At 46.5% G+C, this 15,923-nt stretch overlaps 1 protein-coding gene across 3 annotated transcripts; it reads left to right on the top strand.

Moving 5' to 3' along the window:
* Nucleotides 1–625: 625 nt before the first annotated feature.
* LOC131940564 (uncharacterized) lies at nt 626–14,754 on the top strand. 3 transcript variants are annotated; one of them, XM_059299254.1, is made up of 6 exons: nt 626–732; nt 4,840–8,191; nt 8,664–8,860; nt 10,605–10,775; nt 12,134–12,277; nt 12,799–14,754. In XM_059299254.1, exons 2-6 carry the CDS (start codon nt 5,442–5,444, stop codon nt 13,842–13,844), a joined length of 4,308 nt encoding a protein of 1,435 aa, XP_059155237.1. In that variant the 5' UTR covers nt 626–732; nt 4,840–5,441; the 3' UTR covers nt 13,845–14,754. The 3 variants fall into 3 exon arrangements, with proteins under 3 accessions (XP_059155237.1, XP_059155236.1, XP_059155235.1); XM_059299253.1 differs by having other exon boundaries at nt 628–728; XM_059299252.1 differs by lacking the exon at nt 626–732 and adding an exon at nt 4,327–4,467.
* Nucleotides 14,755–15,923: the final 1,169 nt, after the last annotated feature.

The following is a 15,923-nucleotide window of genomic DNA, read 5'->3' as shown; positions in this document are numbered from 1 at the left end:
GTGTGACTGTGTGGTTGTGTGGCTATGTGGTTGTGTTACTGTGTCGTTATCTGACTGTGTAGCTGTGTGGTTGTGTGACTGTGTGGTTGTGTGGCTGTGTGTTTGTATGTTTGTGTGGCTGTGTGTTTGTATGTTTGTGTGGCTGTGTGGCTGTGTGTTTGTATGTTTGTGTGGCTGTGTGGCTGTGTGTTTGTATGTTTGTGTGGCTGTGTGGCTGTGTGGCTGTGTGGCTGTGTGGCTGTGTGGCTGTGTGGCTGTGTGGCTGTGTGGCTGTGTGGCTGTGTGGCTGTGTGGCTGTGTGGCTGTGTGGCTGTGTGGCTGTGTGGCTGTGTGGCTGTGTGGCTGTGTGGCTGTGTGGCTGTGTGGCTGTGTGGCTGTGTGGCTGTGTGGCTGTGTGGCTGTGTGGCTGTGTGGCTGTGTGGCTGCGTGGTTGTGTGGTAGTGTAACATAAGAACCCCTATGTTTCCACCTCTGAGCGAAGTTTGCCGGTGGAATGTCCTCAGGTGTTTTATTTGTTTTTGTAATCGTGCGACGGAAGCGGGTCATCTGCCGCTGTAAATATCCACGCTGACCACGTGACAGACGCCATCCCCCCCCCCCCCTACAGACGGTGAGTGACGGGTGGGTTCAAGCGCAGTCACGCGTAAACACGACTTACCTGATTGTTGGAGAATCAAAAATTAAATTTTAAATGAGATTCCAGGATTTTTGTAAGGAGCAAAGACATGGTAGGTAAGAAACTACAGACGGGTTTTGAAATATTCAGTTTAGTTTTGTAATGGCTTTTTTTTCCAGAATATTCTACCAACTAGATTTAGTTTATCTACTACATTGAGAAGTGTGGTTTTATACCATTTCTCTGATTTCAAAAACATTCATGATGCTGTAATATTTTAGCATTTATGATGACAACATATTTAATTCTGATAGTAGACAACATATTTTTGTAAAAACGAATAGTGTTAAGCTACTTTATTACATACTAAAGTAATTATTGATCTGTTTTGACATTTAAACTTAAATGTCTAGACATATGCATATTTATATTAAGTGAGTGACTATTTCCCCTAGTTCGCATGTCTTAATATTCTAGGAATCATTATGTCAAATTGTTTTTACTACAAGGATTACAAAACAGATTGTTTTGCTTTCATTGTTTTCGGTTGTATTGTGTTTATATTTTGTTTCTTTTTTTTGTTTAGAGTGATAATTAGTTTTGTTTTGTTTTGTCGGCCTACCTTGTGTGTTTCTTATTTCTTCAGAGTACTACTTTCAATTTATATTACATCATAGCGAAACAATGACATATATATATATATATATATATATATATATATATATATATATATATATATATATATATATATATATATATATATATATATATATATATAAATATATATATATATATATATAATTTTAATTTTTTTAAATTTTTAAAAAAATTTATTTATAATGATGGAAGAAATTTGAACCCCTCTCCTCCCCCCCCCCCCAAGACGATCCTGGCTACGCCACTGGTAACAGAAAGTTAGGGTTTATCTAGTTAGTGTAACAGGAAGTTTGGCAAATTTAGTTAGTGTAAAACATGGCATATTTTAGCTAAAACACTTTTTTATTTATCTTAGTTTATTTACCTCAGCCCTTCCCACTTTCCGCCCACTTTATTGCTGATGTTTACCGTAAGTGCTAAATTTAATTAAATCTTAATGAATTAATCTATTGCCTAACACATAATCCACGCTAATATCTTGAATTATCTGCTCCCATCCATTGCCTTAACCCCACCCCAAACTATTGGCTTACCCTTCTACCAATGTAAAGCCCCACCCAATCTATTGCCACGAACAATCCATGCCCTCCCCTCCCCCACCCCTCCCCCTACCCCACCCCTTCCCTCCCCCTCCCACACCCCATCCCCCTCCCCTCCCCTCCCACACCCCATCCCCCTCCCCTCCCCCTCCCCTCCCCTCCCCTCCCCCTCCCCTCCCCTCCCCTCCCACACCCCATCCCCCTCCCCTCCCCTCCCCCTCCCCTACCCTCCCACACCCCTCCCCTACCCTCCCACACCCCTCCCCTACCCTCCCACACCCCTCCCCTACCCTCCCACACCCCTCCCCCTCCCACACCCCTTCCCCTCTCCTCCCCTCCCACACCCCTCCCCCTCCCCCACTCCTTCCCTTCCCTCCCCCTCCCACACCCCTCCCCCTCCCCTACCCTCCCACACACCCCCCTCCCCTCCAGTGTTTTGTGTAGTGATGGTCCAGATAAACAAAGCCGTCCATCTTTGGTCACGTGGTCATGTTGCACCTGTCAGGTGCTGGTCCTGGGCTATGATTAGACGTCAATCACATGACTATGTGTGTCACAACACCAGTCTCCCCCCCCCCCCCTCTACAGAACTATCGTTTACACGCAAGTGTCTAAGCCAGATGTATTGTGTATATCAGCAAGGATTCGACCTAGCAACTTAAGTTTGATGTGTTGTGTGTGTTGGTCATTGGTATGAATTTAACACACGAATTCAAGCTTTGATAAACCCAAAAATTCAAAAAAATTAAAGAATATGGTATAAAATAAAGAGACCTACAGTGCCTGCAGTGCCTGCAGTACCAACCGAATCAAAACCTCAGCAAAATGTTGGAATTACAACATTAACACGATACTGCTCTATAAAACGTTAACACGACAATGCTGTATAAAACGTCTGTCATAAGGCAATCTATCAGACCGGCAGGGCGTGCTGTAAACGATGCTTTACCATCTAAGTACATTTTCATAGGTACAGAGCTGTCTATTAGTAAGATTATTTGGCCAACAATGTGATATCTTACCTGGCCGACAATGTAATATTTTACCTGGCCAACAATGTGACATTTTATCTGGCCAACAATGTGACATTTTACCTGGCCAACAATGTGACATTTTACCTGGCCAACAATGTAATATTTTACCTGGCCAACAATGTGACATTTTACCTGGCCAACAATGTGACATTTTACCTGGCCAACAATGTGACATTTTACCTGGCCAACAATGTGACATTTTACCTGGCCAACAATGTGACGCCTTACCTAGCCAACAATGTGACATTTTACCTGGCCAACAATGTGACATTTTACCTGCCAACAATGTGACATTTTACCTGGCCAACAATGTAACATTTTACCTGGCCAACAATGTGACATTTTACCTGGCCAACAATGTGACATTTTACCTGGCCAACAATGTGACGCCTTACCTGGCCAACAATGTGACATTTTACCTGGCCAACAATGTGACATTTTACCTGCCAACAATGTGACATTTTACCTGGCCAACAATGTAACATTTTACCTGGCCAACAATGTGACATTTTACCTGCCAACAATGTGACATTTTACCTGGCCAACAATGTAACATTTTACCTGGCCAACAATGTGACATTTTACCTGGCCAACAATGTGACATTTTACCTGGCCAACAATGTGACGCCTTACCTGGCCAACAATGTAACATATTACCTGGCCAACAATGTGACATTTTACCTGGCCAACAATGTGACATCTTACCTGGCCAACAATGTGACATTTTACCTGGCAAACAATGTGACATTTTACCTGGCCAACAATGTGACATTTTACCTGGCCAACAATGTAACATTTTACCTGGCCAACAATGTGACATTTTACCTGGCCAACAATGTGACATTTTACCTGGCCAACAATGTGACATCTTACCTGGCCAACAATGTGACGCCTTACCTGGCCAACAATGTGACATTTTACCTGGCCAACAATGTGACATCTTACCTGGCCAACAATGTCACATTTTACCTGGCAAATAATGTGACATTTTACCTGGCCAACAATGTGACATTTTACCTGGCCAACAATGTAACATTTTACCTGGCCAACAATGTGACATTTTACCTGGCCAACAATGTGACGCCTTACCTGGCCAACAATGTGACATTTTACCTGGCCAACAATGTGACATCTTACCTGGCCAACAATGTGACATTTTACCTGGCAAACAATGTGACATTTTACCTGGCCAACAATGTGACATTTTACCTGGCCAACAATGTAACATTTTACCTGGCCAACAATGTGACATTTTACCTGGCCAACAATGTGACATTTTACCTGGCCAACAATGTGACATTTTACCTGGCCAACAATGTAACATCTTACTTGGCCAACAATGTGACATCTTACTTGGCCAACAATGTGACATCTTACCTGGCCAACAATGTGACGCCTTACCTGTCTCGCCTTGTCTCACCTGGCTAACGCCTAGAATTTGGCCTAACATCTTGACACAGGCAGGATTAGCTGGCAGGAGCTGGCTTAGACATTTTGTTGTGTAACTCGTGCGAGTGTTTTTTTTTGTTCTTGTCCCTGGATTATCCGCCCCTTATGTACAGAACACACCGCTGGGAAGGTGGTGTATTTTCATCCCAAAATGTCTCGAGAGAAATGGACGGTAAGGTGGTGTTTATTATGGACGGTAAGGTGGTGTTTATTCGAGGGTAACATATCATTGGTGGTGGTAGTTGTAGTATTGTGACATTGTGTGACAGTGGGGCTAAGTGACGGCGTGGTACCGTGACAGTGTGACGATGTCACGTTTTGATGATGTGACAATGTCACGTTGAAAGCTGAACAAAAACTAATCATTTCGTTAATGTGTTGAAATAATTTTTGTGCGGTTAGAAAATTACTGCGCGATAAAAAAAATGTAACGTAATTAGCGTTAATAACAAATTTCCTTCAACACACTTGAGTTGATGTATGATAGATCTATGTGGCATGTATGTTTTTTCTAATGTTTTGTTTAAATGATTTAATCACACAGGCTCTACTTAGATGTGGGCATGGTACAGCACCCACTGTCCGCATGATGCGTGTAGTCTGCATGACAGATGCTGCATGACATGTCAGACGTACAGCATGGTCAACGGCTAGGGTAGTGGTGGTCAGTGATGGACTAACAGACCCAGAATTGTTGACTGCATTGACCCCTGACCCAAGCCAGCAGCTGAGGTCACTGATTGACCCCTGACCCAAGCCAGCAGCTGAGGTCAGTGACTGACCCCTGACCCCTAGACCCACGCCAGCAGCTGAGGTCAGTGACTGACCCCTGACCCCTAGACCCAAGTCACCAGCTGAGATCAGTGACTGACCCCTGACCCCACGCCAGCAGCTGTGGTCAGTGACTGACCCTTGACCCCTGACCCAAGACGACATCTGGGAGATCTATGATGGTACCCTAGACTGAAGCACTAAACCACAGGTTGACGATGTACACAAGAATCGTCAGCAGACAAGTTTTCTAACCAGGATTATTGTTGTGGATTAAATTCAAAGGATTAAAGTTCAATCAGAAAATCAAAAAGCGATCAGTGAAGCGTGTACATAGTGAAACCAAAAGGCAGAAATATAATAAAAAAAAAAACCATGAAATCCGTGAAATTTTCGCTCAGTTCAGACCTGCTGGCCGCATCTGTTTTGGTGTTTAGTTTCGTAACTTTGGTGGACTGTCAATTTTCCGACTTTTATACAAACCTTGAAGCTCTATTCTCCGGATCCCCACCCACCCCGCCCACCAATGAGAGTAGGCAGGGGCGGACCACTGTGAAAACCGCCTTACAGTCACGTGGTCAGCCGGCTTCCGGTGCCCAGAGCTCTCCCGGTGACCTGTTCAGTCTGATGGAGATCAACAGGTGGGATAAGATACCGGAGACTCTCTTGGTGCCGGCATCTTCCGGTACTAGCCGGAACACCGCCGGCAAGTCGAGCGGCTCCCCCGGGGTCAGCCAGAAGATGGGTCAGTGGCAGGGCATCCCGGTCTTTGATTCTTCCCACACGGCTCAAAGCTGGGACTATTCTTCCAACGGCCTTGAACCTGGCCCCAACCCTGGAATCGACTCTGGAAACATGGTCGGCGGCCAAGGGAGGAATCAGGAGAGTCAGGATTTCTTCCTCCCACTGGCTGACCACTCCCCTGGGTCAACCATGGCCGACCAGCCCGGCCCCATGGCCGACTGGTCCTCTCCCCCGGTCAGCAAAGACACGTACAAGTACGAGGACGAGCCGACGCCCAGACCCAGGCCACCCTCTGATGGCGAGGCGATGGCCAAGGCCATTCTACGAGGCCAGGTCAAGCGATGGGAGTGGAACTACTCGACAACTCTGGGCAGGGGGTCGTCGGGTGGGGGCGGGAACGACCAGTACATCAGCCACGTCGAGTGCTGCCAGCGTCTGCCCTACATCTGCGGCATCGACATGATGTGCGTCATAGAGAAGAGCCAGTGCGAGGAGTTTTGTGTGTGCGCGGGCAATCCCAGCATGCCCCACTGTGTCAAGGACGTCATCCCGCGCATCAAGAAAACAATGGCCGTGCTGGAGCACAAGATACTCGAGAAGATGTCCAAGGAACTAAACCTGCCCACACCGAGGCCGCTGACGCCTTTACCTGAAACAACGACACACCATCCCGTCACTGTAAGGCGTGTGTATGCCCCGCCTGCTAGAGCGAGACCTTCAGCAAACACAACAACAAAACGAACAACCACAACCACAAAACGAGCACCCACAACTACAAAACGAACATCCACAACCACAAAACCTACAACAAAACGAACAACCACAACTACAAAACCTACAACAAAACGAACAACAACATCACCTACAACAAAACGAATAACAACATCACCCACAACAAAACGAACAACCACAACCATAAAATTCACAACCAGGACAACAAAACTACCAACGACCACATCAAAAACTACTACAACAACGACAAAACCAACAACTACAAAACAAACAACTACAACAAAAAAACCAACAACTACAACAATAAAATCCACAAAAATAACAACATCAATACCACCTCCACCACCAACACGAATGACACAGCCACCACCATCACCAACACCACCAACCGCTAGCCCCCCTACTCCAGCACCAAGGCTCACCCCCACCGCCCCAGACCTAACGACACCCGAGTCCCACCCAGCCAACGAGTCTCTCGTCTTCCTGTCTGTGGCATCTGCCCTCAGTCTAGAGCATTCTGCCCCTGCCATTCACCAACAATCTGCCCCTGCCCTACAGCAGTCTGCCCCTGTCCTTCACCAACAATCTGCCCCTGCCCTACAACAGTCACCTGCCCCCACCACAGCTAAGACCCCAACCTTCTTCATTGCCCCCACCACCCCACCACCATCACAAGGCGCGCGACGAGAATTAAAGAGTCGAGAAGCCACCACCAACCTACCCCAGCCCACCACCAACCTACCCCAGCCCACCACCAACCTACCCCAGACCACCAACAACCTACCCCAGACCACCAACAACCTACCCAAATCCACCACCAACCTATCCCAGCCAACTAGCGACCTACCCCAACCTATCACCACCCCACCCCAGCCTACAACGCCAGAGCCGTCAGACTACAGAGAAACGAGATCAGAATCTAGACCAAACCCAGCTTCGGCGCAGTCGACCTCATCAGCTGACCACGCTAACCAATCAGATTTGACAACAAAAACAATCGTGTCCGACACAGCATCTAGGACACCCAGCCACACCGCAGACGACACACCTGACCCCACGACAACACCACCTGCCTCACGTCTGCTTCACTCTGTAGCAGACACCGCAACGGGAGGTCATCCTTCAAGCACACCACGTGCGTCATCAGCCACCCAAATGCCAGAAACTCCAGAAAGCTACAGTAGAGAATCAGCACAAGATGTCAGTAGACAGGAAGGTGTAGCTCCAGGCTCTTTTACCGGCACAACCGTCGCACAGCAGACGCGTGACGTCACCAGAAATGGCTTCCTCCCGCTGATATCATTCTCTGATATCTGGCACCCCACCAACAACACCCCCGCCCCTGCACGCCCTGCCACACCCAGCCCAACATCCGGTGCCAACATGTCTGCCGACCCCTCCCCCCACCTCCCCAGACTGACCAGCGAGCAGGAACTGTTTGCCTGGCTCAACCCTGGACGTGCGGGCCAGCAGATGAACTTTGACCTGACGACAAGTGCCGCAGTCCCGCCGGGATCCGAACCTGATGACTCTTGTGACGAGCAGTGCGGGGCGCGTGGAGGGAAGTGTATGATGGGCAACGACTTCAAACCACGCTGTGTCGTGCTGACCGATGACCCGTGTGCTCACTTGACCTGTATCCACGGCAGGTAGGCTGCTCACCCACACAGTTCAAAGGTCATGTCGTGTGAACATGTGTGTGGCACATGATGTCATGTGATGTGTGAAGTGCGATGTTGCTTGTGATGTGTGAAATGATGTTGGCTTGTGATGCATGAGAACGATGTTGGCTTGTGATGTATGAGAATGATGTTGGCTTGTGATGTGTGAAGTGTGATGTTGGCTTGTGATGTATGAGAATGATGTTGGCTTGTGATGTGCGAAGAGTGATGTTGGCTTGTGATGTGTGAAGTGTGATGTTGGCTTGTGATGTGGGAAGTGTGATGTTGGCTTGTGATGTGCGAAGTGTGATGTTGGCTTGTGATGCGCGAAGTGTGATGTTGGCATGTGATGTGTGAAGTGTGATGTTGGCATGTGATGTGTGAAGTATGATGTTAGCTTGTGATGTGTGAAGTGTGATGTTGGCTTGTGATGTGTGAGCATGATGTTGACATCCCGCAGGTGCGAGCCACGTGCAGGTGTCCACACCTGTAACTGCACGCAGGGTTGGACTGGCACCTTCTGTGAACAACCCTGTCCACTGGACTGTGGGGAACATGGCGTCTGTAGCCGGGTTGGCTCCAACCAAACGGGTTGCATCTGTCAGCACAACTACACGGGGCACCAGTGTGACGAGATACGGAAGTTTGTCACCACAGGTTGGTCTGTCTGAAGTATATCTTAGGTGTGTCTTAGGTATGTCTTATGTCTGCCTTAAGTCTGTCTTAAGTCAGTCTTAGGTCTGTCTTAGTTCTGTTTGAAGTCTGTCTTAGGTCTATCTTAAGTCTGTCTTAGGTCTGTCTGAAGTCTATCTTAAGTCTGTCTGAAGTCTGTCTTAGGTCTGTCTTAGGTCTGTCTTAAGTCTGTCTTAGGTATGTCTTAGGTCTGTCTTAGTTCTGTTTGAAGTCTGTCTTAGGTCTGTCTTAGGTCTGTCTTATGTCTGTCTTAAGTCTGTCTTAAGTAGCCTATGTCTTAAGCTGCAACAGATAGGTCTGTCTTAAGTCTGTCTTAGGTCTGTCTTAAGTCTGTGTTAAGTCTCTCTTAAGTCTGTCTTAGGTCTGTCTTAAGTCTGTCTTAAATCTGTCTTAAGTCTGTCTTAAGTCTGTCTTAAGTCTGTCTTAACTTACAACATGTAGATCTTTCTAAAGTCCGTCTAAACTAACAACAAAAAAATCTAAACAAAGATTTTGCTATCGTCTTCACAAGACGCCAGTGAAACGTGTCTATGCTGTCTAAAGCTAAACATGTACGCTACGACCCGTTAAAATTTAAGACACCAAGACACATGTCTCAACGAAATAAACTCTAGCTCTGTCTTGGCCTGTCCTGTACGACATGTCATTGTCTAATTACATTTTTCTTTAGATGGCCGTGGGGTTAAATTTTTCTTTAGATGGCCGTGGGGTTAGATTTTTCTTTAGATGGCCGTGGGGGGAAATTTTTCTTTAGATGGCCGTGGGGTTAAACAAGACAGAATTTACGTCGAAAGCTTTAGTAGTTTAGTGTTTTAAAGAAGAAATGAAATGTTTAAGTGAAAAGGTTTATGTGAAAAAGTTTTTGTCGAAAGGTTTTAAAAATGTTTGAGACAAAACGCTTAAGAAAACATATTTAAGACTACAGGTTTAAAAAAAATGTTTAAAATGTAAGGTTTAAAAAAATATTAAAAGGAAAGTTTAAAGAGACAAAAAAACATTTAAGACCATAGATTTAAAATAATGTTTACTATAATTTACAGTTTCCCAAAGATCCGATTTTTGCTGCAAGTTGTTTACTGGTTATATGAACTATTGTGTGGCATCCAGTGGCCTCGTCTAGTGCTACAAACAAGCAAACAAATAAACAAACAAACAAACAACAACAACGTTCAAACCAGTCCAAGTGTGGTCCCATCCCCCACAATTCCAAGTGCTGGTGTTTGTTGTCAGCTATCAACCATGTCAGTCACGTGAGATACTATGTCAGTCACACTTGACGCATGCGCCCCAACATTTAAATCAGCTTATGAATATTCATAAATCCCAAGTGACCCCCCCCCCCACCTCAAATATGTCTTTGTTATGATGTACTCCGCGTTAGAAAGTCAAAATTTAAAATTTAAAACTTTTCTTCACAAAGAATGATAGGCCTACTAGCTTGTTTCATAGTTCATTCCATCTAGTGCCATATGCTTTTAAATTGTGTGAGGAATATTTGATTGCTAGCCTACATTCTCCCCACACTCTCCCCACACTCTCCTCATAATCTCCCCACACTTCCTTAGTGCCAGTTTAAAAATGTTTTTTTAGAAAAGATAAGCATGATATTTGTATGTTTCTAAATTTCCCAGAGATCTGTCACCTATTTTATTCTAAAATTACAACTTATTAAGATAGTCAAATAATCGAATATTTCTCAATGGCCCAGAGTTCACCTTGGAGCCGGATGGCCTGGCAGCGTGGGAGGTGGCCATCGTGGCCGTGGTGACGGCCATCTGCCTGGCCCTGGTCTGTGTCCTACTGCCCTACATCCTGTGGAGGCGTCAGTGGCTACCCATCAGGAAACTTGTCTTCTACTTCCAGGAGTACGAAGATGATGGTAGGTTCTAGAACTAGATTCCACGGGGTCACGTGTGTCCCGTGTTACATATGTTGGGGGGGGGGGGGGGGGGGGCTTTGGTTAAAATGGTCGAAACGAGTTAAGATGAGAATTTTTTTTTTTTACTTGCAAAACCCACAACTAAATTTAAAAAAAATAAGTTGCATTGCTAGTTTCTCGAATGATTAATTTGTTTATGTAATAATAATTTTCGGGGCGGAGTGGTCTAGCGGTAGAAAGCCGAACTGCTAACCCGTAAGTCTCGAGTTCGAATCCGGGTTCAAGTCAGTAGACCGTCCCTGAGTCCACCCAACTCTGATGGGTACCTAACTCGCGTTGGGGAAAGTAAAGGCGGCTGGGCATAGTGCTGACCACACCATCTCTTCATATGCCGAGGTCACTCTACTTCACTTGCCCTACAGATCGCCAGCCTTGAAAGGGAACTTTACTTTAATAATATTCATTGAGTTATGTTGCCGCTAAGCTTATTGATAGTAACGCCATCTTCTGAACGACATGCTCGCTATGTTAACAATGGTGGGATTTATAAAAATTTTCGCCGTTTTGGTCTTGAAGCTTGATCACGTGATGATGATTGATGGTAGCCCAGCCATCAGGTCGTGGGCAACATGTTAATGCCGACACTACACAGCGGGGAGGGGGGGTGGTTAGCTTTGAAGTGGGATCAGTTCATTTCTGCGACCTTTCGTCCATCAATGGATGTAGAATATCTGAGCACTTCCGTCAACAACTTGTTTTGTTTCTGGTTTAAGTCGACGCTCTACTGCAGCCTAGTGACGTCATACCTACGTCACCTAGCCTGTCTGTGTCCTAACGTGGCGATGATCTAACCCCCCCCCCCCCCCCCCCCCGTGGCGATGATCTAACCCCAATTAACCTCTGCCGGCTAGACGATCAAGTCATTAAATAGCTGATAGTAAAACAACATGGCGTCGTGCCTGGCTGGTCGTGTCTTGTACCTGACTTATGTGGTGACGTCATGTTTGATTCATTCAGTTCAGGGGTTCTAAAAGTTTTGGCTTGAAGTGTATACTTTTTAAAATAATCTCATGTGTCACATCGCCACAGCACAGGGTGGGGAGGGAGAGTATTGTGTAGACGAAGCCCCCCCCCCCCCTATCGTGGTCGTGAAAGTCGCAAGATAATGGGATAAGGGGTGGTGAGGTGGTAGGTTTGCTTAGTGCTGTACCACCCAATGTGTCCCCCAATACATTGACTGTACCAATTGATGTCCCCCATACATTGACTGTACCAACTGATGTGTCCCCCACATTGACTGTACCACCCAATGTGTCCCCCACAACACGAGTACTTTGTACCCCCCAATGTGTCCCCAGATGACAAAGAGTATGACGCCTTCATCTCCTACAAGTCCACCCCCCGGGACGAGAGGTTCATCCTGCAGCACCTCTACCCCAAGCTGGAGAAGGAACTCGACTTCCGGTTGTGTCTGCACTTCCGGGACTTTCCACCCGGAGAACGTGAGTACTCACAGACATGTTAGACACACATCTCCACCATCTTGTAATTAAAACAGGTACTTTTGTGACCTCACAAATGTACCTCCCCATGTACTAACTCACCAATACTGTAATCCTTCCCTGTTGCAACTCTCCCCTGTTGTAACTCTCCCCTGTTGTAACTCTCCCCTAATGTAACTCTCTCCTGTTGTAACTCTCCCCTGTTGTAACTCTCCCTTGTTATAAATCTCCCCTGTTGTAACTCTCCCCTGTACTAACTCTCCCCTGTTGTAACTCTCCCCTGTTGTAACTCTCCCCTGTTGTAACTCTCCCCTGTTGTAACTCTCCCCTGTTGTAACTCTCCCCTGTTGTAACTCTCCCCTGTTGCAACTCTCCCCTGTTGTAACTCTCCCCTGTTGTAACTCTCCCCTGTTGTAACTCTCCCTTGTTATAAATCTCCCCTGTTGTAACTCTCCCCTGTTGTAACTCTCCCCTGTTGTAACTCTCCCCTGTTGTAACTCTCCCCTGTTGTAACTCCCCAGCCATCGCCAACAACATCATCCACGCCATAGAGAACAGCCGCCGCACCATCATGGTGCTGTCGCCCAGCTACGTGTCGTCCGAGTGGTGCCGCATGGAGTACCAGAAGGCGCAGTATGAGATGCTGAGACTCAAGCACAAGATCATCCCCATCGTACTGGAGAGCGTGGACGACATGCCTGAGATGGACTCGAACCTGCGGACCATCATCAACACCGTCACGTACATCCAGTGGCCAGGCGAGGAGGAGCCCAGCTCCAGCAAGAAAGTCGACAAGTTCTGGAAGCTTCTGGAACTCTCCATGCCCAAGCGGAAACTTTTAGGCCGATCTTTAGGCTCGTTTGGGAGCTGTTCCAGTGACGCTCCGCTGACGTCAGTCTCAAAGACGTGTTTCAACAGCATCGTGACGTCACTGATGGATAGTGACGTCATATCGAACTCGTCGCTGAAGAGCTCCAGCTTTACGGGCACTGACGAGAGCGGCAAGCCCAAGTTCAAGGACACGGACAGCAGCGCCACGTCCTCGTCCAATAAAACTCTGGCACCGTCGGAGAAGCAGAAGTTGTTTTCAGAGAGCTCCATCTTCCCGCCAAAAACCGTTTGCCCTCTGCTGAAAACTCTGGCACCGCCCCCACTCCCCCATGTGGTCAGCGCCAGCGAGCTGACCGCTGCCGGCGGTCTGGACATCAACATGTCGGCCATCAGAACTTCCGCTTCCTGTCATGCGTTCACTTCCGGCTCACGTCGGACCAGCGCCAGCGAGACCGTGAGAAACAGCCCTGTTCTGGCCGAGCAGCCGGCTGTACCGGCGAGCTGCATTCCTGAGCCGGACGAGCCGGCGACTGACGTATTGAAGCCGGCAGTACCGGCAACTGACACGACCATGCCGGCTAAATCGGCGTCAAGCAGAGCTAAGCCGGTCGTGCCGGTCAGGAGCAGAAGTCACGTGTCTAGCGATGATCACGTGATTGAGATTCGCGAGGTGGGCGACAAGATACAGGTGACGTCACGTCCGCCCAGGCGACATGCGCGGGAGCTGCTCGTCTGACGTCACCTGACCTCATATTATGACGTCATTGGCTCAGCGATAATTGACTCAGATATCTAATCTGGAAGTGGAAAATCCATGAACAGATCTAAAAGGTTCTAAGATAATTAATCAGCAGCTAGATTTGGACTAGCTGTCCTTAATGAGCAAATCACGTTTCGATTGTGACTAGAACTTGATTGATTGTGACTTATTAGCAGCCAAAGATGGACTGGTTGGAATAATAATTAAGAATGTAATTGTCTTGGCTGTGATTAATTAGCAACTAGAACAATTTTGCCTGTGATTGACTCAGCAGCTAAAAAAATGACTATAATTAATTAAATTAATTAGATGAGCTGATATAGACTTGATACAACAGCTGACGTGTGAAGAGAACAGCCGCAGGCCTGCCTGGGTAGGTTGTGGCATCTGAGGTGTTTCATCGACCCCCACTCCGCACCAAGACCCAGACCCCACCCTCAGCCCCTACCTGGGTACCTGGGTCCAGTAGTCCACGTAATTAACAGTTAAACTATCGTTAGTTAACGGTATAAGTACTGTTGCTACACGTCCTGCTGACTTATTAATTTAGAAGTGAGCAGAGCTCAGCCCTATTCGGTTCTAGACATCAAATGAACACGTTTATGTTTTCTAAGATCACAACTGTCGCCAGGACGGGTCAAGTAGAGTCAGTGTGTTGTTAGGATTATGATGAGCATCCTGATGTGTGTAGGACACACCAACCCAATGTTTACATACACACCGCGACCTAACCGGTATTCTGAACAAAGGTTGCATGAGTAGATACATACATTTGGGTCTGAAAGACTAGTTCATGATTAGATCTTTCTTGCGATCACCAAACTAGTTTATGATTAGATCTAACTTTCTCAAAAATAAAAACTTCCTACAAAATTGTCAATGTGTTATGATTTTGTTATGGTTGTGTTATGGTTTTGTTATAGTTGTGTTGTTGTTATGTTGTGGTTTTGTTATGGTTGTGTCAGTGGCGTAGCGAGGTCGGGTGTCACCCGGTGCGGCACTTTATGGTGTCACCCCCCAGAGACGCAACGACCCTTACCGGGGACAAACTTTCAATTTTCGATTTGCACCCCCCCCCCTCAAACTTTCGATTTGCACCCCCCCCCCTCAAACTTTCGATTTGCACCCCCCACCTCTTAAAAGGCTATTTAACACTCTAATTAATCACTCTATTAAGTGTAATTATCATATTTCTCTATATATTTTGCTATTTTTTGCCTTGGTGTCACCCCCCTAAATGGTGTCACCCGGTGCGGTCCGCACCCCCCGCACCCCCCTCGCTACGCCCCTGGGTTGTGTTATGGTTATGGTTGTGTTATGGTTGTGTTGTAGTTGTGTTATGTTGTGGTTTTGGTTGTGTTGTGGTTGTGTTGTGGTTGTATTGTGGTTGTGTTGTGGTTGTGTTGTGGTTGTGTTGCGCTTGTGTTATGGTTGTATTGTGGTTTTGTTGTGGTTGTGTTGTGGTTATGTTATGGTTGTGTTATGGTTGTGTTGTGGTTTTGGTTGTGTTGTGGTTGTGTTGTGGTTGTGGTTGTGTTATGGTTGTGGTTGGTGTTGACACAAGCCAGTACTAGCGTAATTTCTAAACCCAAACACCAGGAGGTCGGGGAATGATGTGACACAAAGTCTGATCTTATGAGAGCAAGACACAAAGACTGATCTTATGAGAGCAAGACACAAAGTCTGATCTTATGAGAGCAAGACACAAAGTCTGATCTTATGAGAGCAAGACACAAAGTCTGATCTTATGAGAGCAAGACACAAAGTCTTATCTTATGAGAGCAAGACATAAAGTCTTATCTTATGAGAGCAAGACACAAAGTCTGATCTTATGATAGCAAGACACAAAGTCTGATCTTATGAGAGCAAGACACAAAGTCTTATCTTATGAGAGCAAGTTACAAAGTCTGATCTTATGAGAGCAAGACACAAAGTCTTATCTTATGAGAGCAAGACACAAAGTCTGATCTTATGAGAGCAAGATACAAAGTCTGATCTTATGAGAGCAAGACACAAAGTCTTATCTTATGAGAGCAAGACACAAAGTCTGATCTT

The sequence above is a fragment of the Physella acuta genome, unplaced genomic scaffold (assembly GCF_028476545.2).
Source record: "Physella acuta isolate Inbredline_101_S28 unplaced genomic scaffold, ASM2847654v3 ptg000322l, whole genome shotgun sequence".
In the NCBI taxonomy this organism is placed as follows: Eukaryota; Metazoa; Mollusca; class Gastropoda; family Physidae; genus Physella; species Physella acuta.
The sequence above is the reverse complement of the archived record's forward strand: the minus strand, read 5'-3'. Positions and strand labels throughout refer to the sequence as shown.